Source organism: Elephas maximus, chromosome 16, assembly GCF_024166365.1.
Source record: "Elephas maximus indicus isolate mEleMax1 chromosome 16, mEleMax1 primary haplotype, whole genome shotgun sequence".
NCBI classification, from domain to species: Eukaryota; Metazoa; Chordata; class Mammalia; order Proboscidea; family Elephantidae; genus Elephas; species Elephas maximus.
The window spans coordinates 18009039-18033049 of record NC_064834.1 but is presented as its reverse complement, the minus strand read 5'-3'; the positions used below and the strand labels follow the sequence as shown (position 1 = coordinate 18033049).

General features: G+C 50.6%; 1 protein-coding gene across 1 annotated transcript in view; it reads left to right on the top strand.

Annotated features, from left to right (window-relative positions):
* Positions 1-1395: 1395 nt before the first annotated feature.
* Positions 1396-24011, top strand: part of COL13A1 (collagen type XIII alpha 1 chain) — a 101205-nt gene continuing 78589 nt past the window's right edge. The window contains exons 1-5 of the mRNA XM_049855801.1: positions 1396-1434; positions 6527-6553; positions 9789-9824; positions 13263-13289; positions 16500-16550. Of these exons, the coding sequence (XP_049711758.1) occupies positions 9810-9824; positions 13263-13289; positions 16500-16550 (93 nt within the window). The 5' untranslated portion in view covers positions 1396-1434; positions 6527-6553; positions 9789-9809. The remainder of the gene's footprint in view (positions 1435-6526; positions 6554-9788; positions 9825-13262; positions 13290-16499; positions 16551-24011) is intronic.

Below are 24011 nucleotides of genomic sequence, written 5' to 3'. Positions count from 1 at the left end.
GCCCAGATTTCCCAGCTGGCCTGGCCCCTCTAGCAGATTGCAGCTTGGGGGATATTTCCAGATTCTGGGTGACATTCCCCTGCCTCTCAGCCTAATTGATCCCAGATGCTCTCCTTTTTCCTCCCCATCCCCCTCCTCCCCTTCACTTGTTCAGAAACCCTGCGTGCAGGCCTGTCCTCCTGCTTGGGGCCTCCCTGCCCAGTTCCTACACCTCTTGGTTTTTTTTTTTTTAATTTAAAATATTTTGTCCCCCCTTAACATGCTGCTGTGACAGAGGCCAACATGAAAGAGGTTGTTTCCTCCTGGCTGGGGACCAGGGCAGAGAAGTGGACAGATAAAGGGGAGGGAAGGAAGCTGGCTTGAGGAACCTGAGGAGCAAGGGGAGACATAAGGAGCCTTTCTTGGCCGAGCATAAAGGAAGCAACAGGAGTAGCAGCTGAGTTAACGTCCCAGGTCACTAGGAGCTGGGCACCCACACCCAGCCCAGCTGGGACAGCGGTGGGCCTGGGGGCTTTCATGACTCATCTTCTGCAGCAATGTCTTTTCTTTCACTGTCCCGCTGCTGCTGCTCTTTCTCAGCCCCCTCCCCCCACCCCCCTTGCTCCCTCCTGGGAACACTTGAATTTGTAATTCTTGGCTGTTGCCAGTAATGAGGCTGGGCTATTGCGGAGGCCTTTGGGAGGTGGGAGGGAGAGTGGACCTAACTAAGGGAAGAAAAGAGAGAGGTGTGGAGGGCTGATGGGGCCTGGAGCATGAGAGGTGGGTGTGGAGGAGATGGTGGGCAGCAGAGCCAGGAGGGACAACACACCTGACTCAGAGTGTAACAGAAACCAGGGCAGACCCGATTGACATCAGGCGGGGACCTGAGCGGGAAGCTTGGTTTCACCCTGCTCCTGCCTGCTCGGTTTCCATTGTGTCTCGTGGGAAGCTTGGAGGGGACACCCAGCAAAACGATAATCACGATCTCTTTAGGTTTCGTCCCACATTTGCCTTTTCTCAGTGTGCTGCAGTGCCCACTGTCCTGGGGTCCTGCAGAGCCACCCTACACATGAGTCCAGCGAGTCCCAAAGAGCCTGTTTTGTGGGGAGGGAAACTGAAGCAGGGAACTTTATAGGGATTCCCCTTAGGTTCCCAGCAGGACCAAGCCTGGGGCCCAGACCTCTGTACATCTAACCCAATTATGAAAATATGGAGATAAAATAAAGGGAGCAGAGATTATGTTAGTGAAAGTGGGCCAGGAAAATACAAACATCCAAGACCAGATGGTAACCCCTCAGCCAGAGTTCTTGGATGCTGCTTCTAAGGCGGCCTCCCCCTGTCTTCCTTCCAGCGGTGACCCTGACCCTGGCATTTTCTCTCTCTCTTTCAGGACCTCCTGTAAGTACTCAAGCTGCAGCCGGTCACGTGCATCTCAAAGACCTGTGTTCCTTGCTGGTAATCGGGTCCTGGGTGAGGGGACCCTTGGCAGACGGTCTCTGGCATCCACCATTTTCTGGGGGACCCTTGGCGGACGGTCTCTGGCATCTTTATACTAGAAATAGCCGGTTGACATCGAGTCAGCTCCGACTCCTGGCAACCCCACGTGTGTCGGAGTAGAACTGTGATCCATAGGGTTTTCAGGAGCCGATTTTTCGGAAGTAGATTGCCAGATCTTTCTTCCAAGGTGCCTCTGGGTAGATTTGAACCTCCAGCTTTTCAGTTAGCAGCCGAGTGCATTAAGTGTTTGCGCCACCCAGGGACTCCTTACACAGGAAAGGAGGCTGCCATTTGCCTTCCACCCGCCTCTGCTGCACTCCAGGGCAACTCCAGGGCAAGACAATGACCACCCCCAGTACAAAGCAGGTCCTGAATTTCAATCTGAAAAGCTGGCTGGCCCCATTGTTAGCCCAGCTCCTTTGTCACATAAAGAAGCAACTGGAGTCAGAAAAGCACCAGGTTTTAGAAAGAAAAAAAAAAAAAATAGAAGGAGATAATCTCTACTCAGTTCTGGTCCTTGAAACGCCTCCTCCCCAATCAGAAAGCAGGTCAGTGTGTGGCTCTAAGCGTGGGCTGCACTAAAGGACTTGGTGTCCACATGTCCACACCACTTCCTGGGCAACCGCGTTCTGGCTTGGTCACTTTGGGCAGCTGCTGGTGGTGGCAAAGGTTGTTTTTATGCTAGAGAAAGCAATGTCGGCAGGTTAGACCAGAAGACAACACATAAATTATAGTCCTTGTGTCACGCCTCCTTCCCCAGTGTCTCCCTGAGGCCCAGGGTGGGGTGAGGGAGCCCAGCCATTTCCAAAGAACCTGAGAAAAGCCCGAGGAGACTATCTCCCTGAAGTAATGGATCCAGAGAACAGGAGCAAGTCTTCTTTGAGGGACAACATTTGATATCCCAGCAAAAGACACAGAGATCAGTGGGGGACTGGGGGCTGGAATTTGAAAGGACCAAACCCTCCACATCAGATCTTTCTCAAGGAGGTGACTGACATCAGCAAGTCTATCATGCCTTCCTCGGAGAAGTCATTTCTAGCTTTGTTCTCTTCTTGATCTGTACCTGGGGAGTGGCCTACCCCATTTTTAACCAGACCGTTATTTAATATCCCATCTGTTCTCTGAAAGGTAAATGGAACCCATGCTGGGGCTCCTGCTTGGCTCCCTGACTGATAAGTCTCACTGAGAGAGGAAAATCATTTCATTCCTTGAGAGGAAGATTTATTGTGACATGTTAGGGACGTCAGATCTCAATTCCTGTCATCAATCTTCCAAAATAAACTCTGCCATGGGGGACTTGGACAGACCTCCTGCTGGAGATGGGCCTCTTCCCCCCTTGTCTTTTTTAATTAAGCCAAAAGATTCCTCACCTTTGCCACTCTGGAGCCTCCTCGCCATACCATGGCCCCACAGCCAAGCTGCTGGGTGGCCAGTGCAGTTAGCTCTGGGTCTCTGCTGGAGGGTCAGGCTTCTGCCACAGCCCTGCCTTTCTAGAGGGTCCTTCCTTCACCAGGAAGGTGACCCCGAGGCTGTTCACAGCCAGACTGGAGACTCTGCATTGGAGGAGCGAATGAGGAATCTCTCCTCAGAACCCCCACCTCCTGGTGATGGTGGGAGAGGAGCCCAGGTAGTTTCCCCCACATGCTGAGCCTGACACAGGAGTCCTAAATTTTTGCCCAACTTTGGCTGAAACCTCAAGGCAGGGGGAGGAGGAAATGGGAAGCTCATCAAGGTGGGAATGGCCTCCTCAGCCCTGTTCTCTGCTCCCTGAAGAAGAAAGACATGCTGTTGACCAGAGGCTGAAAGGCAGGGATACAAGATAACAACTGGCTGCAATGCCTGTCTGCTGTCTTCTGGCCAGGGGCCATATCTGGGATAGCTCTGTACTGTAGCCCAGCGACCCAGGTTCCTGTGGACAGAAGGATGGCCAATGCCTAGAGAAGACAACGATGGAGGATGGATTTTCGTTGCAACTTAAACCATTTAAGTTGTAACAAATATGTGGCCACCCCTGCCCCAGCCATTATGTCCATGGCAAACATTGCTAATCACTTAGGAGGTTTTTCAACATAGGGCCTTAGTCAGTCACTACCGATCCACTGAGTTGGCATGCAAACTGACCTCTATCCCTGGGTTAGATTAAAGAGAGAATTTTGTGATTATGGGGCCTGTGAGATTGAAACACATTAACAAAGGAAGCAGGGCTATCTCTTTCCCTGGAGAAGTATAGGGAAATATTTCATGTGCAGCTGCCAGGCCTGGTCAAATGTGATCCTTGCTGAAGTAGTAGCCAACACTTACGACGTGTTAGGCACTGTTGTGTTTTTATGGAGGGAGCGATTACAAGCATGAGCTGTGGAGCCAGACTGCCTGGGTCCAAAGCCTGGCTCTTTCGCTTCCTTGCTCTGTGACCTTGGGCAAGTTAATTAACCTCTCTGTGCCTCAGTTTCCTCATCTGTAAAATGGTAGTAGTGATAATAGCATCTGCCTCATCCAGTTGTTGTGAGGAATATGTATATATATAACTTTTTTTATATATATAAAATATATAGTAATTTATATATAAACATGTTATTTAAAATGGAATATACAAACTCATTTAAATCCAAGAAGCATGAGTTTCACTGGGTGATCCCCAAAGTTTCTTCTAAGCCTTCAATTTTAAGGAAGAAATGATTATCCTGTGACTTTTCACTAATTAATTAATTTGTACTTTCATTTATTTCTAACCTTCCTCATTCCAAGAAAGGTTTTGAGGTGATTTACAAGCTCAACAAGGTAACTACTCAGATAATGAGGAAACAGCTGGGGGAGTGTAGAGCGGCTGGTGGAAAGCAGAGGGGAACCCAAAACCAAACCTGTTGCCATCCAGCAGAACTGTCCCATGAGGTTTTCAAGGCTGTAGTTTTTATGGGAACAGACTGCCACATCCTTCTCCTGCAGAGTAGCTGGTGAGGTCGAGCTGCCAACCTTTCGGTTAGCAGCCAAGCACTTAACCACTGCGCCACCAGGGCTTCGTAGTGGGGGACAGATGGGGCAATTTATTCCTGGTACTACCTGAGTTTTGCCTCATCAGCCTTGGAGGGGATGGTCATGTCTCCCCACAAACACACTGAGGTCCAGTCCTGATTCTTCCTGCAGCCTATGGAATGAGCAGAGTGCCTGGAAGGAGAGAAACAGGGCCTGCTGGGAGAGTCTCTGCTGGGAGAGGCCGAGGCCAGCTCTGTGCACCTCTCAACAGTCCTCTTCTCTGCTAGTGATGATAGCAGTAGCTGCTGTGTGCTGACTGCTTACCATATGCCGGACATTGCTGAGTGGCTTACACCCATTAGCTCGTGTAATCGTAAGAGATGACTATGACTGTTCTCCCATTTTCAAGATGAGGAAACTGAGGCACAGGGAGGCCAATCAGCTTGCCTAAGGTCACAGAACTCAGTAAGTGGCAGAGCCAGACTTTGAGTACAGGCGAGTGGACTTCAGAGCTGTTCTCTTAAGCTCTAAATTATACTGTCTCCCTCACCAAGACACCTCCCTCATTCCTGGGCCCCACGCCCCTACCGTGCCAGGGTTGGGGTGAGCTCAGGAAGCAAGCTTTCCCCAGATCTTTCGTACCACTTTGCAAGAAGCTCTATGATGCCCTCCCCCCAACAAAAAAAAAAAACCAGATCCGTTTCTGTCAAGTCAATTCTGACTCATGGCAACCCTATAGGACAGGGTAGAACTGCGCATAGAGTTTCCAAGGAGCACTTGGTGGATTCAAACTGCCGGCCTTTTGGTTAGCAGCAGCAGCTCTTAACCACGCACCACGAGGGTTTCTGTGATGCCCCAGGAGGCAGCTATTAGGGCAGTTTCCCAGTCACCATCTTGTATCGGATTCATCTGGAAGCTGGAGTCAGAGCTAAGAAGACATGACTTTCTCGGGATTCCCTTGGTTCCTGAGCCACCTTCTGTTTATATTACTAGTATTTATAACACATTTTGGTGAATGTTTTCAGATCCATTCTATACAGTCTTTTTAATGGACTCCATGTCTATAGTTTGTAGTCGAGTGAAAAATCACTCAACTTTTACCCTATGCGCAGACTTGTATTAACCAAAAAAAACCCAAACCCAGTGCCGTCAAGTCGATTCCGGCTCATAGCGACCCTATAGGACAGGGTAGAACTGCCCCATAGAGTTTCCAAGGAGCACCTGGCGGATTCGAACTGCTGACCCTTGGGCTAGCAGCCGTAGCACTTAACCACTACACCACCAGGGTTTCCAGACTTGTATTAGGCAGGAATATTAGGATTATGAATGATGGATTTGAGAAAAGCATACCTGTGGCCAGTGAAAATAGGTTTCTTGAGCCACAAGGGCCTCTGAGTATGGTGGAATCATCCTAGAGAGGGTGGTCTCCACCTGGTTGGAGGCATCAAAGGAAGGAAGACCCCCTGCCTTCCTCGTGATCTCACAGAGGGAGAGAGGGCCCCTAGAGATGCCCCCAGCCCACTCCATTGTCCTGCTCCATCATCTCAGGTGTGGCAGGTCCAACAGGAGCATCCCACACAGACCACCTTCCTCAGAGCAGTGAGTGATGGGCTCTACCCTGGCATCTGGCTGCTCCTGTGTGGGAGGACAGGAAAGACCAAGCCCTGACCCCTCTGCCCCAGGCCCTTTCCCAGGCCAGGCCAGCATGCATGAGTGGTGGACAGAACAGTGGACCTAGTGAGGCAGAAAGGCTCAGAGAGAGGAGACACACTGGGGACACCTACAGCCCTAATGGTCCTTGAGTCATAAAGGACAGAGACAAGGGAGAGAACATTCTCAGCTTTCTGTTCCCTGCACCTACCCCTGGGCTTGGCATGGAGGAGTGCCCCACTGAGAATGAATGAATGAATGCTAGAACTTGAAGGAAACTTAGTGACCAAGGCCCCTGCTTCATTTTGTTCATAAAACAACAGGAGCTCAGAGAGCATAAGTGACTTAGCCAAGGTCACACCCTTGGGAACCACTGGGTATTACACTACCCTGACCTATATCAACCTTACTCTCTCCCCCTTTATTTCAGGGTTCCACTGGAAGACCTGGGCTCCCGGTAAGCAGCTTTCGTTTCTGCTTTCCTTTGCATCTCTTTCCTGTGCTCTTTCTCACTCTGAGGACTGGCTAGGTTGGTGGCTGATTTTCCTCGAGCTGTGTCTGGATGAGCGTCTCTCTTGTCCAGAACTGAGGGAGAAAGAAACCCACCATCAACCCCCTCCCCCATGAGACCTGGAGAGGCTGCAGCTCCTTGAGGCCCGTCCTGGGGCCCAGGCAGGCTGAGCACCCCATGCAGACCCCTGCGTGCTGAAACTGACTGACCAACTGCCTATAATGGGAGAAGGGGGCAGGGGCAGGGCACTGGGTCTACTCCTGCATACTGGCTATACCCCTCATCAGAGGGTGGTCTGCAAGGCTTTGTTCTCCCCAGTTACTATTTCTGAAATCTGGAGAGCTTATGCCAAGTAACCATAGGGACTTTGGGACAAAAATAGAAAAAAATAATAGCCTTTTTTATGGAGACCTTAATATGTGCCAGACCCTACACTAATCAGCCTTCATTCGATTTATTCAACACCTTAGTGAAATGGATGTTATTATGCCCATTTTATAGATGAGAAAACTGAGATTCAGTTAAAGTACCTAGTCCGAAGTCACCCTGCTGTTAAGTGAGCAGCTTCAGCTGTAGACTTGTTGGAGGGCCCCTGTTATCACACACCATACCATCTGCTGCTTCTTGTTGGTCCATGCTCAACATTTGAGAGCCATCTCTGAAGTCTTCTAAGATGTTGCTCTGTGGACCCTAACCTGGGACAGAGATGAGTTGAGAGTATTGGAGATCTTGGGCCCTTAGATGGGGAGTGACTCAGGCAAGGTGCTATAGCCATTAGAGGGCCCAGGTATGACATGCAGAGGAATCTGGGGCTGGTACCAGGCTGCTCTGCCTCCCTGCTCCAAAGACCACATCCACTGGCTTCCAGACCCTTCTGTGCCTCCCTCTTACCCCAGTTACTCCTCTTTTAGAAATGAGTTATACTGTAACCTCTTAACAAATGCAACAGCTTCTAGGATTCATGTCCAGTGGTGACTTTCTTAATGAAATGCATGTGGGAGAATATTTAGCCTTGAAAATAGAAACTCTCCCAGTAAGTACAAGCCCTGGAGCAAAGGGAGGACAATGAATTGGTCCCATGAAATCCAAGGAGGGGAGAAATCAGATGACTGAGATGAGCGTGGGCAGACTTTGTTTTTTCTGACCAAGTGCACCTTTAAAAAGCATTTCGGGGGCAATCCATAGCACATGGGGCCGCTGTACATAGTTTCCAGCCTCCTGACCACTCCATGCCGGTCCCTAACCCAAGCATTTTATGGCCAGGACTGCAAAGAACATTAGTTTTTAAAAGGAAAAGAATAGGAAACCAAAACACACATCCTGAAATATCATTCACCAGCCCCAGAGTGCGTGGACCGTGTGGATGTCACAGCCGACGGCCAGCATGGCCTGGTGTTTTCAGCAGGAAGAGGACACCAAGGATCCACGGGTCCTGGCTCTTGTTCATGCTTCTGGGTGAAGGGACTTGGGAGGGACCCATGACAAGATTGCTGATCCTGGCCCCCTGCTGTGAAATGCAAAACGTGTAAAGTGCAAGCATGCTGGTAAAATTCACTTGCCCATGGCTATGCTGGGTATAATACCAGTAGATATCAGGAACTCAACGCTTATTAAATGCCAGGCACTGGGGTAGCCTTTTTAGAGACATGATGTAATGGGATTTTCCCAGCAACCCCATGAGAGAGAAGCTCCTATTACCCCTATTTGACAGAGACTGATGGCATAGAGGGGTTAAGGAAATTTATAGCAGTGCTAGAATTCCATGTGTGATAAAATTCTCACCTCCCGCGAGGGAGAGCAGGGTTCTGTTCCCAGCCAGTGCACCTCATGCGTAACCACCACCTGTCTGCCATTGGAAGCTTACGTGTCTGTAGGATACTGAACAGGTTTCAGCAGAACTTCCAGACTAAGACAGACTAGGAAGAAAGGCATGGTGAGCTACTTCCAAAAATCAGCCAATGAAAGTCCTGTGACTCAATAGTCTGATTTGCACCTGATCGTGGGGATGGCACAGGATGGGCAGCATTTCATGCGGCCGTGCATGGGGTCGCCATGAGTCAGCACCCACTGAGTGGCAGCTAACGACACCGCCTCTGCTGCTGCCCTGGCACTCTTCGCCAAGGGCGGGACGTCTTACTCAAGGACACCTTGGCCTTAGCAGCATATGTGTAGCAAAGCCTAATGTTAGAGCTAATTGCTATTCTCTGGTGTGTCCCTCACACATCTTGGATGCTAATTGTCCTTTAAGGCATTTTGCCTCACTCGGTTCAGCAGATACAGAGTCACCCCAGAAATGCCCAGACACTTTAGGGAAATCCAAGATCCCAGCTTTCTGCTCCCCAGCAGGCTGGGACCAACACCCTTCTTTTCTGCAGCTGATTACTTTCCGTCCTTCCAGGCTCAGAGCAAACCCCAAGCCCCACCCCGGATTTTATGATGTCTGCATGGGGATGATTGCAAAAAAATATTTTCAGCCTGAAGAGGGAGGAATAAAACTTAATAAGCAGATTTCCAGAGTGAGAAGATGGAACCCTTGGCTACGAGACAAAGCAATTCCCCTGAGCAGCTGGAACTCGCCATGCGGATGAGTCCACATGGCTCACGGCCCTTCCTGTCGTGCCGAGGAGGAGGAGGAGGAGGAGGAGTGGGAAGGACCCATCAGTAGCCTTCTCAGACAGAGGGTGGGGGGGGAGGGAGGCAGGGCAGTGGGAGCACCGCTTCCCAGCTCTGGCAGAATGGGACCTGGGGAAGTGATTCAGCCATCTGTCACATGGGAACTGCCAGTCGCCTTGCTCCGTGGCCTTGCAGTTGAGCGTGACAGGGATGAGGCACATCCTGGTCACAGCTGAAATGGATTGCAAACAACAGAAGGCTAAGGGAGGAAGGGCCTGTTGGACCCCTTTTGATACACATGGGGAAACTGAGGCCTGGCCTAGGGACCAGGCTCCTGCTTTAGTGCTCTTTCCCCAGCATCCTGCCCAAGTGCAGATAGTGAGAGGGGTGGCCTCTTGCTGGACAATCAGGAGGGCCACATGAGGAAGCCCACCCATACAACATTTGGGCATCGGTGGAATGCCCCCATTGCCCATGTAAGCCGGGCCTTGGGTGCACAGCCAGCCCACGGGGTACTGCACATGCGGCCCGACTCCAGCCACATCTGACTGTTTGCCTCGTTCATCAGGGAGATAAAGGTGCCATTGGGATGCCCGGACGTGTGGTGAGTTTCGCATTTGTACCTGCCTGTGTGGTCATTGCTTGCTTCTCCACACCGGCCTGTCCTCCAGACCACAGCAAGGTGCTGTCTGCCCCAGCCCCAAGGGGAGGGTCAGCACTGTCCCTCCCCTGCCCCAGTCAGCTTCAGGGAGGATAGGAGTGGAAAGAGGGAAAAGTTTATTCCAGCCCTTCAGACTTCGCAATATGGCTCCACTCTCCAGAGAGCTGTCCCGGCAAAGGACAGACCCAGAAAAGTTGCAGGAATAAAGGTCTTTGCCGATCACCTGCTAAATGACAGGGTGAGGCCTGAGCCCTCTCAACGCTGGGAGCTCCCCTTACATAGCCCCCCCACCCCCACCCCGGCTGCCAGTTCCTGCAACTATCCCCCAGCTCGAACAGCAAACGATGGAGAAAAGTACATCCTCAGAGCTAGGAGTCAGTCCATGGGAACGCTGGATTTGCTTTACAGATGCAGCTTTGGGGCCAGCATTTCAGGAGGATCCATGTTCTGTTGAAGGAGACACGCTAGACCAAGATGGCGGCAACAGGGCTTGTTCCAGGCAGAGCCTCCACATCCAAAGGACAAGCCCGAGATTTCAAATATTTAATGTTTCCTGCTGAAAAATTAAGATAGAGACAGGGAAATGGGAATGCTTCATAGGGAGAATGTTTCCCAGAATGGGAAAGCCGCACTAGATCTGAAGGTCTTAGAAGCAGGGTTTTTCCCAGTGGCTTTGGCGTGATGGTCTCCAAGGGGCTAGAAAGGGCAGTACAGCAGCCCAGGGCAGTGGTAACCATGTGCAGCCTCACCACCGCCGGGCCTGTGCCTTGCAGTTGAGCTCACGTGACAAGGCTCTCTGGTCTGATTCCTAACTCCACACTAGCCAGCAGCCTCAACCTCCACCCTGGCTCCCCAGTGCCCCTGAGCACCCCCATGCCATACGGCCATGTCACTCATGCTTTTTGCCTCCTAATCTCACCTCCTTGTCTGGGATCGGCATTTGGTGTGTGAGTTTGCATGCCTGGGATGGGCCTGGGTGCTCAGAGTTTGAGAAAAGGCATCTGCGTCATCGCTAACACATGTGAGTGCTAACTGCCTGCTAAGAACCTTACACCCATTAGCTTATCAATCCTCATAAGAACTGCATGAGGTAGCCACAATTTCCATCCCCATTTTTCAGATTTGAAAACTGAGGCCCAGACATTAAGTGTCTTTCCCAAGGTCACACGGCCAGGAAGTAGCTGAGCAGGGATTTTAAGCCAGGCAGCCTGACTCTAAAACCTGTGCACCCGACCCTGACAATACTGTTCCCCACCCCACAACTTGGTCATTGGCTTCATGGCTCGAAGGAGGATCTGATCCTTAGCCTGAAGCCACAGAGCCTGGGCCTGGGACATTTCAGAGGTTTGGGACAAGTGCCCCATGTCACAGAGCTTTGAACTCCCTCAGGCCCAGCCAGCACCCATCTGCCAAGGCTTGGAGGCTGGGCACCCTGGACCACCCCATATAAGGCCATCCCACCACTTCCTAGCATACTGTGGAATCCCTGCCTGTCCCTGTTCCTCTGTGTTAATTCTCTAATCGAAAGGCCTGGATCCACCCGAGTGACCATTCAGTCCTCCCTTGTACTTAGCAGGGAAACATTCCCCAGGTACCACTCACCAAGGGCTTGCCGTGTGGGGCCCTGAACCCAGCATGTTCTCCACCATAGCATCTGAGCCCGTGCTCTTGGGACCCTGTTCACCGTGAGTCGTAAACGACTCAGTGGCAACAGGTTTGGTTTTTCGGTGTTTGTTTGTTTTTGTCGACAATGATGCTGAAACTCAACGTGCCAAGACTAGGGTGGAGATAGGCCTTGTATCCAAGCTGACTCTCGACCTCAAAGTCCTTGCTCCTAACAGTTGAGCCTGAGGAACCTCCACCCCAGTGCAGCTGCTGACCTGCAGGGAAGGCTGCAAATACAAATACAAACCAGTCCCTCCCAGCCTCCCCCCTGCCCCCCACCCTGCTGCTCTTCTCTTTGGGCGCTGTGGGCATCTCCCCCTAGTGTCCATCTGAGCCTGGTTCTGGCCCACAGTGGGGGCCTGAGGAGCCACAGGAGGTCTTCCCATTTCTTTCTGCACAGAGCTATTTGCAAGCCATTTTGGGGCTTTTCATGCTGCTCCTGGTGCTATTTTATATGTGACAATGGATCCATCTGGCTGCCCAGTAGGGGTCCTGGCATGTGCCACCCGATAAGGACTCCCTGGTGGTCAATGGGTGTGAAGTGTTTGAGTTGGGGGGAAGGGTTTCACCAGAGGTAGCTCACTGGCCTGTTTGAAGCAGGGTGAATGGGGGCTGTGGATAATCACATGGTTACAAGGAAGGGACCCTTGCAGGGGCGGATTAACCAGTAAGCAAGGTGTGCATGGGCTTACATTAAACAAGGGCTTACTTAGGTTTACTTACTAATCTGTAGTGCAGTTTCACAAGGGGTTCACCACATCTTTGTAAGTAAAGACAAGCCCGTGTGTTTCTTGCTTGTTGGGTAGCCTGAACCTGGACCCTTGGCAGAGCTACCCAGTTTCCTCTGCATCCCTGGCCCATCCCCCATGTGTCCTGCCTTCTGTCCATCCATGCTTCTCCATGCCCCTTAGTCCACCTTGCCAGCCCTAACAACTCCTGGCTCGTCTAGCTTGGCACAGCTTTGTGCTTGACAGTCAGCTGGACGCTCCTGCCTCATGGACTCCACCATCACAGCACAGCCCTTGGGAGATTCTACCCCATCCCCACCACACTTCAAGTTGACCCAGCCGGCTGGGGCTGTGAGTTTCCTGACCTAGATGGGTTCTCTTTCTCTCTCTCTGTCTCTCTTTCTCTATCTCACACACCCACACACAAAATCACGCTCATACACAATGCATATTCAAACTCACACACATACACACCTCATACACACACGTGCATTCACTCACACACATTCATACAGCACATGCAGACATGCATTCACAGTCACATGCACATACGCACACACACATACACTCATACATGCACACACGCATTCACAGTCATACGCGTATACACGGTGCACACACAGGTACACACTTGCATACATTCACATTCATGCACACACACACATATTCGCATACACTCACACACAGCACACACACACACACACACACACACACACGGGGCCTCTTCCAGCCCCTGCCACTGTTTCTCTCTCAGTTGTCTGGAACGGGCCAGGGGGTGAGGCAATAGCCTTCCACATGCTATGCTCAGCTGGACACGGAGCCTGTCATGTGTCAGCATCTATGTTTTGTTTTGTTTCTTATTTCACAGTGATTTCTGTTGTTTGGTCATTGCACTGTTAACATGGACTCTCATTTGTGCCGCTCTCTCATCCCCTTTTTTCTCTTCTTCCCTCTCTTCTCTGCCGCTGTTTGCATGTGGCTGCCCCAGGGAGTAAAGGGCCAAGCAGGCGAGAAGGTGAGTCCACATGTTCCCCTTCAGCCCTTCAATCCCAGCCTCCTCTCCAGCATGGCCTCTCAGGGGAGGGGCTTTCAGAGGCCCCCTCCCCAGCCCTCCTCCCACCAACCACCTGGGCCCCATCAGAGCTGCAGGCTGGGCCTGCTCTGCCCTCAGAAGCCCCTCTCAGCTGATGTGTCAGGCTGGGCCTGCTCTGCCCTCAGAAGCCCCTCTCAGCTGATCCATCAGGCTGGGTCTGCCCAGTTTCCTGACAGCTGCCATGCCATCTCGTAGAAGTGTTGGATTCTTGGGTGATGGTCCCAGCCTTCCTGACCGGGTGGGTGTCCCCAGCCAAGCTATGGCTGCATGTGACCATGATTCTGACTCCCCGGCGTGGACAGACCCCTCTTCCCCCGCCCCCCCAAACCAGGAGCGCTCTCTTCTCTCTTCTGTGTAGTTGATTCTAACCCAGCCCCCACCACTCATTCTCTTGGACATAGAAACCCTTTCTTTGCCCCAAAGAGTGCCCCTGGAGGAGAAGTCCCCAGGGGGGCTCCCAGGGCTGTAGAGTGGAGGGCCTGGGAAGAAGCGTCTGTGAGCCATGAGAGGCCATCTTGGAACGTCAGCTCTGTAGGGTTCTTGAGAGATTTCAGAGAGAAACACACCTAATGGCTCACTTTACAGATGAAGAGACTGAGGCCCTGAGAATGGCGGGGCTTGCCAAGGTCCCACAATAATAGTGAAAGGAGGGGCCTGAAGCCAGACCTCCTAGTGCCCGGCTCAGTCCGTTTCTGGCCCCCCTGCTGCCCTGCCTATACGTTGCCGCGTGTATCTTTGCGTTATATTCTTCCCATCTCCAAAATAACACCAGCAACAGTAACAACTGCAGCTGATGTGTGTTAAGCACAAACTGTGTCAGGCACAATTTTACACTCACACCAGTTAACACTCAGACACCCTACGGGGAGGCTTCAGTATTCCCATTTTATATCAGAGGGAATTCAGCACAGAGGGGCAAAGTCATGGATCCAAGATCATCCAGCTAGAAAGCGGCAGAGCTGGAGAGGAGCCCAGGTGGTCTGACTCCAAGGATGGACCCCTAACCACCAGGGACCACCCATATAACCCATTGCCATCGAGTCAGTTCCAACTGATAGTGACCCTGTGGCACAGAGTAGAACTGCCCCTAGGAGCGGCTGACGGATTCGAACTGCCTACCTTTTAATTAGCAGCCAATCTCTTAACCACTGCGCCATCAGGGCTGTCCACTAAACAGAAGGAAAAATATCTGTCAGTCCGCCTCATCACAGGGGCTAAACTGCCCTGGAAAAAGACATGTGGCGCAGCATGGTGTAAGGACAATAGCTGACACAGACACTTGCCAGCACCTTCCATGGACCAGGCATTGGTTTTTGTTTTTTTGTTTTTGGTTGGGGTGGGGGGAATTGGCTTAGTAAATTAATATAATATGAATACTTTTTTTAAAATAGACTTTAGAGCAGTTTTAGGTTTACAGAAAATTATGCAAAAAATGCAGAGTTCTCATAGACCTCTTCCCCTCTCTGCTCCTTGTCTCTCCAGTCATTACCTCCTTGCATTCCTGTGGTACCAGGCATTGTTTTAAACATGCTTCATTACCTCATGTAATTTTCACATCCACCACATGAGATAGGTGCTATTATCCCTGCACTCCAGGTGAGGAAACTGAGGCACAGGGAATTTAAGTAGCTTGCCTAAGGTCACACAAGGTCAGAGCTGGACTTCAAACCCAAGCCTTCTGGCTCCATAATCTGTGTCCTTCACCACTGTACACACTGCCTTGTACAGTAAAACCTGTGAAAGCCAGAGCCTGTGTAAGGTGGAAACCTGTTGGAGAAAGAAAACTAAAGTACTTTCCACTAAAACGGGTGAGAGAAAAGTGATAAGCCTGCACCCTGTCAAAGGCAGAAAACTTGTGAGACCCAGAAAAGCAAGGCAGCCCTGTTAAGTTCCGGCTCTCACAGGTTTCACTGTATAAAAATGATTGTATAGCCACAGTGGGCTGAACAGCTACTAATTTAAAATCACTCCTCACTTGGGTGTGAGGCATCACATTTGATAAAATGCATTCATGCCCCCTGAACCCCAAAGGTCAGCAGCAGCCCTCAGTGTCCTGATGTCATGTGGGCTTGGACAAGTTCCACGACTTACCTGATGTCTCCCAGTTAGCTAAATGGCAGGGCAAGACCTCGAACTCAGGGCCCTGGGCTTTTTCACTCCCCTGCATGCTCCTTCAGGAGGAGTGGACTCCTGGTGGGATGCAGCATCCTGCCCCTCCTCCCAGCAGGACACAGTCCCTGCCCTTCTGCCAGAGCGTTACATCTCACTCCATCCAAGTTCTGTACGATCATCCTCCTTACCTCCGCTACCCTCACACAAGTACTTATCTAGCTGTCTCAGCCAGCCTCCAACAGCCCTTTGAGCTCAGAGCCCAGTGGCCCCTACCATCCCCTTGAGGCTAGACATTCTGCCCCAGCCCTAACCCCTCTGTGTTGCCCGCAAACCAGGGGACTAGGAAACTGAGGCAGCTTGAGCTATCAGGTCCTGGGTTGCTACCCTAAGTGGTAGCAAGTATAGTTCTTGGGTCCCCAAGGTCTGCTTCCAGCAGCCCCATCCACCAGGCAGATCACTGTCCACCTGTGTAGGCAGTGGCAGGGGGTGCAGCCAGATGGGGACCTGGGGAGGAAGTGGGGAGGAAGGCCTTGGACTCTTTGAAACTTGGGAGGGGCTGGGAGAGGCTGGGAAGCAGCTGAAGCAGGGCACGGGTATGAGAGCTCTGGGAGCTCTGGCCAGGGCAGCCATTGCTCAGCGGAGCCTCCTCCCCCTCCCCATGGTCCCCTCTTGCCCATCACATCAATGAATATCTGTTCTCCCTGCTTCCCCGGCCTGGGGTCACATTACCCTGGACCCCCATCTATGCTCTCGCTCACATCTCTTCTCGCTGTATTCCTACTGCTTTCCCGCTTTCTCGGACCTTCTGAAATGTTCCATTCATTCTCCCTTTCTGTTTCCTCTCTTCTAACCCCCTCATTGTCCTACCCATTCCCTGGCTTTGCCTCTGACTCCTCTCCTGCTCCTCCTTCCTCACCCGCCAGCTCCTTTCCTTTTTCTCTTGTCTTCCCCCCTCCTCTCCCCTCCTGCCCTGCCCTGCTCTCTGCCCTCCCTCTCCTCTCTCTGTCTCTCTCCCCACAGGGTGCCCCAGGAGACGCTGGGATGTCCATCATTGGTCCAAGAGGCCCCCCCGTAAGTTGTCTTTGCTCTTCCTTGGAGTGGGATGGGGGAATAGACCCTGGGTGGGGGCGGGGAGAGTGAGTACTGACGGTCCCTCGGGGTGTGGTGGCCCCTGCCTGTGATGTGGTCAGCTAGACCAGGCCACAGTGCTGATGATGATGTAAGAGAAAGTGGCCTGACTAAATATACCTAAATTACAGCCTCTTAGAAGGGTTTAGAAGGGTTTGGAAGGGCCTACCCTCTCTAGCCACAAAGCTGCAGTAGCTGTGAGGTGGCCCTGCTGTTTTTGGCAGAGGGGGAAAGTGCCCACTGTCTTGAGAGAGTGCTCTGGCTTTGCTTCCGGAAGGACCTGCCTTTGCTTCCAGAAGCCCATGGAATGGACACCTAAGTCCAGATTCCCTGACCTAGGCCCCTGCTCCAGGCCACTACTCTCTCTCAAAGTCTCCTTTTTGTGCGTAGCGCTGGGCCCCGTGTCTAGGTACCTCCACCCAGTGACGGGCGCTTGGGAAAATCAGTGAGCTTCCCCTCAGCTGTGGTTCCTTAGGGACAGGAAGGGGGATGTGGGTGGTGAAGCTGGGAAGATAATGTGGCTATGGGAAGGAGAACTGGTTGTTCTTCCCAAATAGTGCCCGGCCCACGGGTGTAAATAAAATCACCAAATGTTGGAGCAGAAAGGACTAGCGATTTTCTAGTCCAGCCCTCTGAGAAGGGAAAACTGAGGCCTGGGGAGGGGAAGCGGCTTGACAAGGTCCCCTTCTTAGAGGTTAGGGTAGGGTTAGAACCCAGGACTCCTGGCCCCCAAGTCTTTAAGCCCAGCAGCAGGCACAACAAGGGTAAATGACTTGCCCAAAGTTATGCGGCTAAAGTGTAACCACACTGGGGTTGGCTCCCCAAACCCAGGCAGTGCCGCTCAGAGTCTGCATCCTCAGCTCCCACTGCTGCTGTCTCACCCGGCCAGGCTGCGACGTTACCATCGTAGGGGCTTCCGGGCTCACATCACCCCTGATGGGGGCTGCTTGTGTGTACTGGGGCCAGGGGAGCCACAGTGTGAATGCTGAGTCCAGTTGTTCTTGATGAAGGTGCTGCCCAGTTGGAAAGCTCACAGAGAGAGAAGACAGTCCCCCAAGTTCTCACACTGAGGACTAGGCCTGGTGGTGGGGCCTGTTAGGAGGGCAGGACGAACAAGCACAAATATAGACCTTATCTACCCCATCTCTTTCTGCCTCCCACTCTGAGCACAGATGTTTCCATTGTGTCGGTCTTGCTACCCCCTCTAACATCTTTTCATCAGCGTCTTTCATCAGCATCATGTCAACATGCTACCTTAAGTTGTTGAAAAGGCCCCCACTTTTGGAGAATGTTCTGGGGGTCTGTCTCAGTGCCTCCTGGTTTCTGGCCCAGCATGTGTAAACTTATTCAGGAAAGTACTACTGCTTTGGACTTGATTCCAGTGGTGAAAATCACCTTCTATCCAGGTAACAATTAGTATTCCATCTCCTGGGCACCTAGCCCTGTGCCTGGTCCTGTGCTGAAAGCTCGTGTGCCCTTGGGTCTCCTTTGGTCCTCCAACAAAGCTGAGAGGCAAGCACCACCGTCCCATTTTACAGAGAAGCAAAGTGAGGGCTTCATGACTTGTTTGTGGTCACGCAGTTAGTAAGTGCTAGAGCTTGGGTTTGCCCAGCTCTGCCTCATTCCAAACCCCATATTCTTGCCCTGACACCCCACTTCCATGCATTTAGCTCTACAGTTTATAAAGGATATTTACCTTAAGGAAAAGAAATTCTCCCCTGAGTCTGTGCTGGTGCTAGAAGAGGTGATGGCACCAGGAGCCTTGAGCGAGCTCAGCGTCCCCCAACTTTCATCTGTGTGGGTGACCATCACCCAGATAGCTGGGCCACCCCTGCCAAGTCCTCACTAGATGACAGGGGCAGCCACCTCAGCCCCTCCTGAGAAGCCATCCTGAGCCAGGGTAGCAAGGGACATGGAGGACAAAGGAGCCGTTTGTCATTAGAGGAAGAGGTCAAGTGGGGCCAGCCCTGGGCAGCTGGGATAATGGGGAACATGTGGCTGCCCACTTAGGCGGGAAGGGCCGGAATAAACGCTGCTAATCAGAGCAGTCTGGCTGTGTTCAGAGGCCACCTGCCTTCTCTCTTGGAGCTTGAAAAATGATTCAGCAAAAGCGGAAGCCATCCCAGCCTCTTTGAAGGACAGTGGTTCACATCCCAATGAGGCAAGATGCTGGAGCAGTGTGTCTGGATGTGTTGACTTTTTAGGGAATCCCATTAGGCTGGGACCCCAAGACACTGGCTGGAAAGGTCATCTGCCAGACTAGGAAATGCCTCCACCTCCATGGGGCCCGTTCCCTCCCTGAGACCCTAGCTTCTCTCCAGGGGCCAGCAGGAAGCCTCATCCACAAAGATCACCCCATGCCAGGGAGATAAACCTGTTGAATGTTGCTTCGTTTATTCATTCCATTAATATTTGTTAGGTACCTACTACAAGCTAGGTGCTAGGTAGGCAATGAAAACCCAACAGAGGTGTTCTTGCCCCTCCAGGCTCACAGTCTAGTGGGGGACGGGACCAGCAATTACATAAGCAATTACAACGCAGACAGTAATGCTAGGATGGGGGCATTTAGGGAGCTGAGGGGACACAGAGGAGGCACCTGACTTGGGGCTGGGGGGACAGGCAGGGAAGGACGAGTAGAGGTTACCCAGGTGTCAGGCCTGGAGGAACAAGGAGGACTTAAGGCAGGAGGGACACTTGTAAACTATTGGAGAAAGGGGACTTCCTTTCTGGAGCAAAGCATGGGTGAGGTGGGTGAGAGGTAAGGTTGGCAGTAAACAAGGGTCTGCTCATGAAGGACCTCGTCCAAGATGCGCAGGAGTGGGACTTTATCCTGAGGGCAGTGGAGAGCCCTTGAGTTGTGTTAAACCAAGAGTGACACAATCAGATTTGCCTTTTTAAAAGATCACCTGATCCTCTGCCTCTTAGTCATCTAGTGCTGCTATAACAGAAATACCACAAGTGGATGGCTTTAAACAAACAGAACTTTATTCTCTCACAGGCCGGTAGGCTAGAATTCCAAATTCAGGGCATCAGCTACAGGGGAAGGCTCTCTTTCTCCATCGGCTCTGGAGGAAGGCCCTTGTCATCAGTCTTCCCCTGGACTAGGAGCTTCTCAGCACAGGAACCCTGAGTCCAAAGGACGCACTCCAGCACTACTTTCCTGGTGGTATGAGGTCCCCCTGTCTCTCCTCCCTTCTCTCTTTTATATCTCAAAAGAGATTGGCTTAAATTGCAGATTAATCTTGTAGATTGAGTCTACGTAAATACCGTTAATCCCATTTCATTAACATAGAGGTAGGATTTACAGCACATGGGAAAATCACATCAGAAGGCAAAATGGTGGACAGTCACACAATACTGGGAATCATGATCTAGCCAAGTTGACAGATATTTTGGGGGGACACAATTCAATCCATGACACCTTCCCACGGGGAGATGGTTTAGAAGAGACTACAGGTGGGGAGACTTGCAGTAATCAAGGCCTGGACAGGAGCAGAGTCCGTGGGGATTGGTGGAAGAGATGGACTGGCAAAATATTTTGGACTTTAAATTGACAGGATGATAAAATGAGGGTCTGGGGAAAGGGAGGCTTTCAAGACAGCCCCGCATTTCTGCCTTGAGTAACAAGGTGGACGGTGGTGCCCTGCCCCAGAAGGAAGATTTTGCCAGGGGAGAGGAGTTTAATTTGAATGTGATGAGTTTACGATGTCTTTGTCACGTCTGAGTAGCAATGCCCACTTGTTGCTGGAAAGTAGGAGTGCATGGTGTTTGGAAAGTAAGAGTGCCAGGTGAGTGGATGGCTCATTCTGTCTCATGGGAGCGGATTGTGCACATATCCTGCCAACTCTGTGTTTGGTGACATCACGTTGGTAGCTTGAAATCAGCCGTGACGGGGGTGTTTACACCACAGAAATTGGCAAATGCTATACAAAGCAGAGCTCTTCTCTTTCATCCTCCCTACTTGCAGCCAGAGGCTAAACATTTGCCAACACAGAGTCTCGTTTGAAAGATGGTCAGCCCTGGCTTGGAGATGGGGAGGCAAGAGAAGGGCAGGCTGTGGACAGACACATGATAGACCTCTTTCAGGAGTCAGTAAGAGGAAGGGAAACCTCCTAGTTGGTTCTTCCCAACCAGAACTTCCCTCTATCCATGTTGCTTCACCCCACACAGGTTGCAGGTAGGGGGTCCTGTTGGGAAGTCAGGGAGGGGTAGACATAGGGTCCGCTTCTAGAAAGTGTGGATCCACTTGACTCTCTTGCTACCCAGGCCTTGAATTAAGGAAGGTTTCAGAGATCAATGTAAAGTTTATTTCTCTTGCTCTGATGTAGGAAGAAGTAATAAATCCATAAATTAATCTGCAAAAAAAAAAAAAAATCTGTACTCTACAAATTTAATGTGCTCTTAATCCCAGTGAATTTTCTGTAGGGTTGGGAGTTTGACAAAATAATATTAAATTTTATTTGAAAACAAAAATAAGCTTATAAGAATGGAAAATTCTGAGAAATAGAGTAGTGGGTATTATAGGAATAACACGATTACAACAAACAAACCAATGGAACAGAACAGAGAGGCCAGAAATACAGCCAAATGCACATGGGAATTTGATATATGAATGATAAGGGCTTCATTTCACAAAAGGAAAAGAAAGATGGGTTGTTGAGGAAATGATGCTGGGTCAGCTGACTAGCCGTTTAGAAAAAGGTCAAGTAAGAAAAAGCTTTAAAAAATAAAATTTCGACCTCACTCATTATATCAGAGTAAATTGCAAATGAATAAAATATTCAGATATAAACCATGGAACTATGAAAGCACAAGGACAAAAAAATTAGTGAAAGTTTTATAATTCTAAACTGGCGGAGGCCCTTTGAAACAAGACACAAAACCCAGAAGCCATAAGAAAAGATTGACAAGTTGGTCTACATAGATGTAAAACTTCCATATGGCAGAAATCATACCATAAACAAAATCAAAGACAGATGCCAACTTAGAAAGATTTGCAACATGTGACTGTCAAAGAGTTATTTTTCTTAACAAAGAGCCTTCCTCAAATCAGTAAGAAAGAGACAAACCACCTAGTAGAAAATACTGGTTAAGAGTACAGGCATCCTGACAGGGAGCATAACAGAGAATCCCTGAGGGAGCAGGAGAGCAGATTCTCGTAAAAAGACCAGACTTAATGGTCTGAGACTAGAAAGACCCCAGAAGTCATGGTCCCCAGACCTTCTCTTAGCCCAAGACCGGAACCATTCCCAAAGCCAACTCTTCAGACTGGACTATAAGATAGAAAATGATACTGGTGAGGAGTGAGCTTCGCGGCTCAAGTAGACACATGAGACTATGTGGGCAAGGCCTGTCTGGAGAGGAGATGAGAAGACAGAGGGGGACGGAAGCTGGGTGAATGGAATATAGGGTGGAGAGGAGTGTGCTGTCTCATTAGGGGGAGAGCAACTAGGAGTACATAGTAAAGGTGTATATAAATTTTTGTATGAGAGACTGACTTGATTTGTAAACTTTCACTTAAAGCACAATAAAAATTAAAAAAAAAAAAAAATACATGCAGTTCACAAATAAATAGGACCAGCCAATCAATGTAGGAAAAGATGTTCAACTGCACCATGTAATTGAAGAGAGGTCAATTAAAATCCATTTCCAAGCCTCCCCAGCCTCTCCAGGAAGCAGAGTCCCAGTTTCCATTTGGTCAGCGATGGCATTCTCCCCAAGATCCCTGAAAACGCCCTGCTTAGCGCCGGATTTGGCCCTGGGTTGGAGAGATGCGTCCTGCTACCGGGCAGGCTCTGTAATTAGAAAACCACGTGGTTATTATTCCTGCCATGTAAACACTGTCCGGAGCAGGACTTGAGGATATTTTTTCTAATCTTCTTCTCTCGACCTTTCCTCCAGGCCTCTCGGTGTTCAGAGCAATCCAGAGTTTACACGGAGAGGTTTCAGAGGCTACACTGCATGGTTTCTGGGTTTTCTCCTTAGTGCTATTCTTAGCATCACTTATCCTTGAGAGGAGAGAAGCCCCAGGCCCTTCTGATATTCGAGTGGCACTCCTCCCTTTTGCCCTTTTGGCCGCCTGCCACAAACCCGGCTGGAGCCAGCAGCTGACTCCAGCTTCTTCCCGGCGTGGCCGGTGCACCCACCCTAATGGCAGGGACCCCATCCCACCCAGCCAGAGGGGCTGGCATGCACCCTGAGCAGAGGGCTCTGGGCACTCATGTCTATGGCTTCAGGGAAGACCTGAGCAGCCAAGAGATGTGTCAGGGTCACACCTGGTAGATACAGATGATTTTTCTTTGGATAGGATCTGATTCTAAAACTCTGCCATTGATCCTGAGACTGGGCACAAAGGCAACATTGTTTTATTTTTTTAGTTCAATTTAACAAACGTCTGATGATGGGAGCTACCACTTTTGTAATACATACAGGGTGCCAAGCAATACACTTTACAAATGTTTGTTGTTGTTAACCCCAGACTCATAGAGACCCAGTACACAACGGGATCAGACCATTATGACTCTTAGGGTTTTCACAGGCTGATTTTTCAGAAAAATCTGGGTCTTTCTTCTTAGTCTGGACGCTCCACTGACATCTGTTCAGCATCATAGCAACACACATGCCTCTACTGACATCTGGGTGGTGGAGGCACATGAGGCATATTGGCTGGGAAACGAACCCGTGTCTCCCACATGGAAGGTAAAAATTCTACCACTGAACCGTCACTGTCCCTAGCTTTACAACTGTAATTGAATGTAATTCAATGACCCTATGAGGTTATACTGCTATGCCCATTATACAAATGAGGAAAGTGAGGCCCAGAGAGGTTGAAACACTTGCTCAGAGTCACACAGCCATCATTGGTGGAGCCAGAATTAGAGTCAATCTGCCAGACTCTAAAGCCCTTGCTCATGAAGAGACTGTGGCCCTCTCAGCCAAGGGGAGACTCCAAGACTAGAGCTGGACATGTGGAAAGTGTCCAGGGAGAGGCAGTTGAGGGACCAGTGTGCCTAAGCAAAGCCTGGGTAGAAAGATGAGTCAGGAATGGAAGCTAAAATGGTTGGTGCAGACAAGATTGAGGGTGGCCTTGAATGATATGTGAGTAGAAGGGAGCCCTTGCTGCTGCTTGAGAAGTGATGTAAATCACATATCTTAGATCTCTGTTGCCCTTGACCTCCTAGCCAGTCCTCCTTGGCCTGGATCTTCACAGCCTCCTGCTGCTTCTGACCTCAGCACATTGCTTTTGTCCTGGGTCTTGACCATAAACTGCTGAGCTGTGACCAGTGGGCCTGCTTCTTGTCTCCAGCCTCAGTAGCTATGTATTGCATTCTGTACCTCCAGGAAAACGGGCCTGAGTTGCTCTGCATCCCACAAAGATTGGGGGAATCCAGAGATTTCCCAACT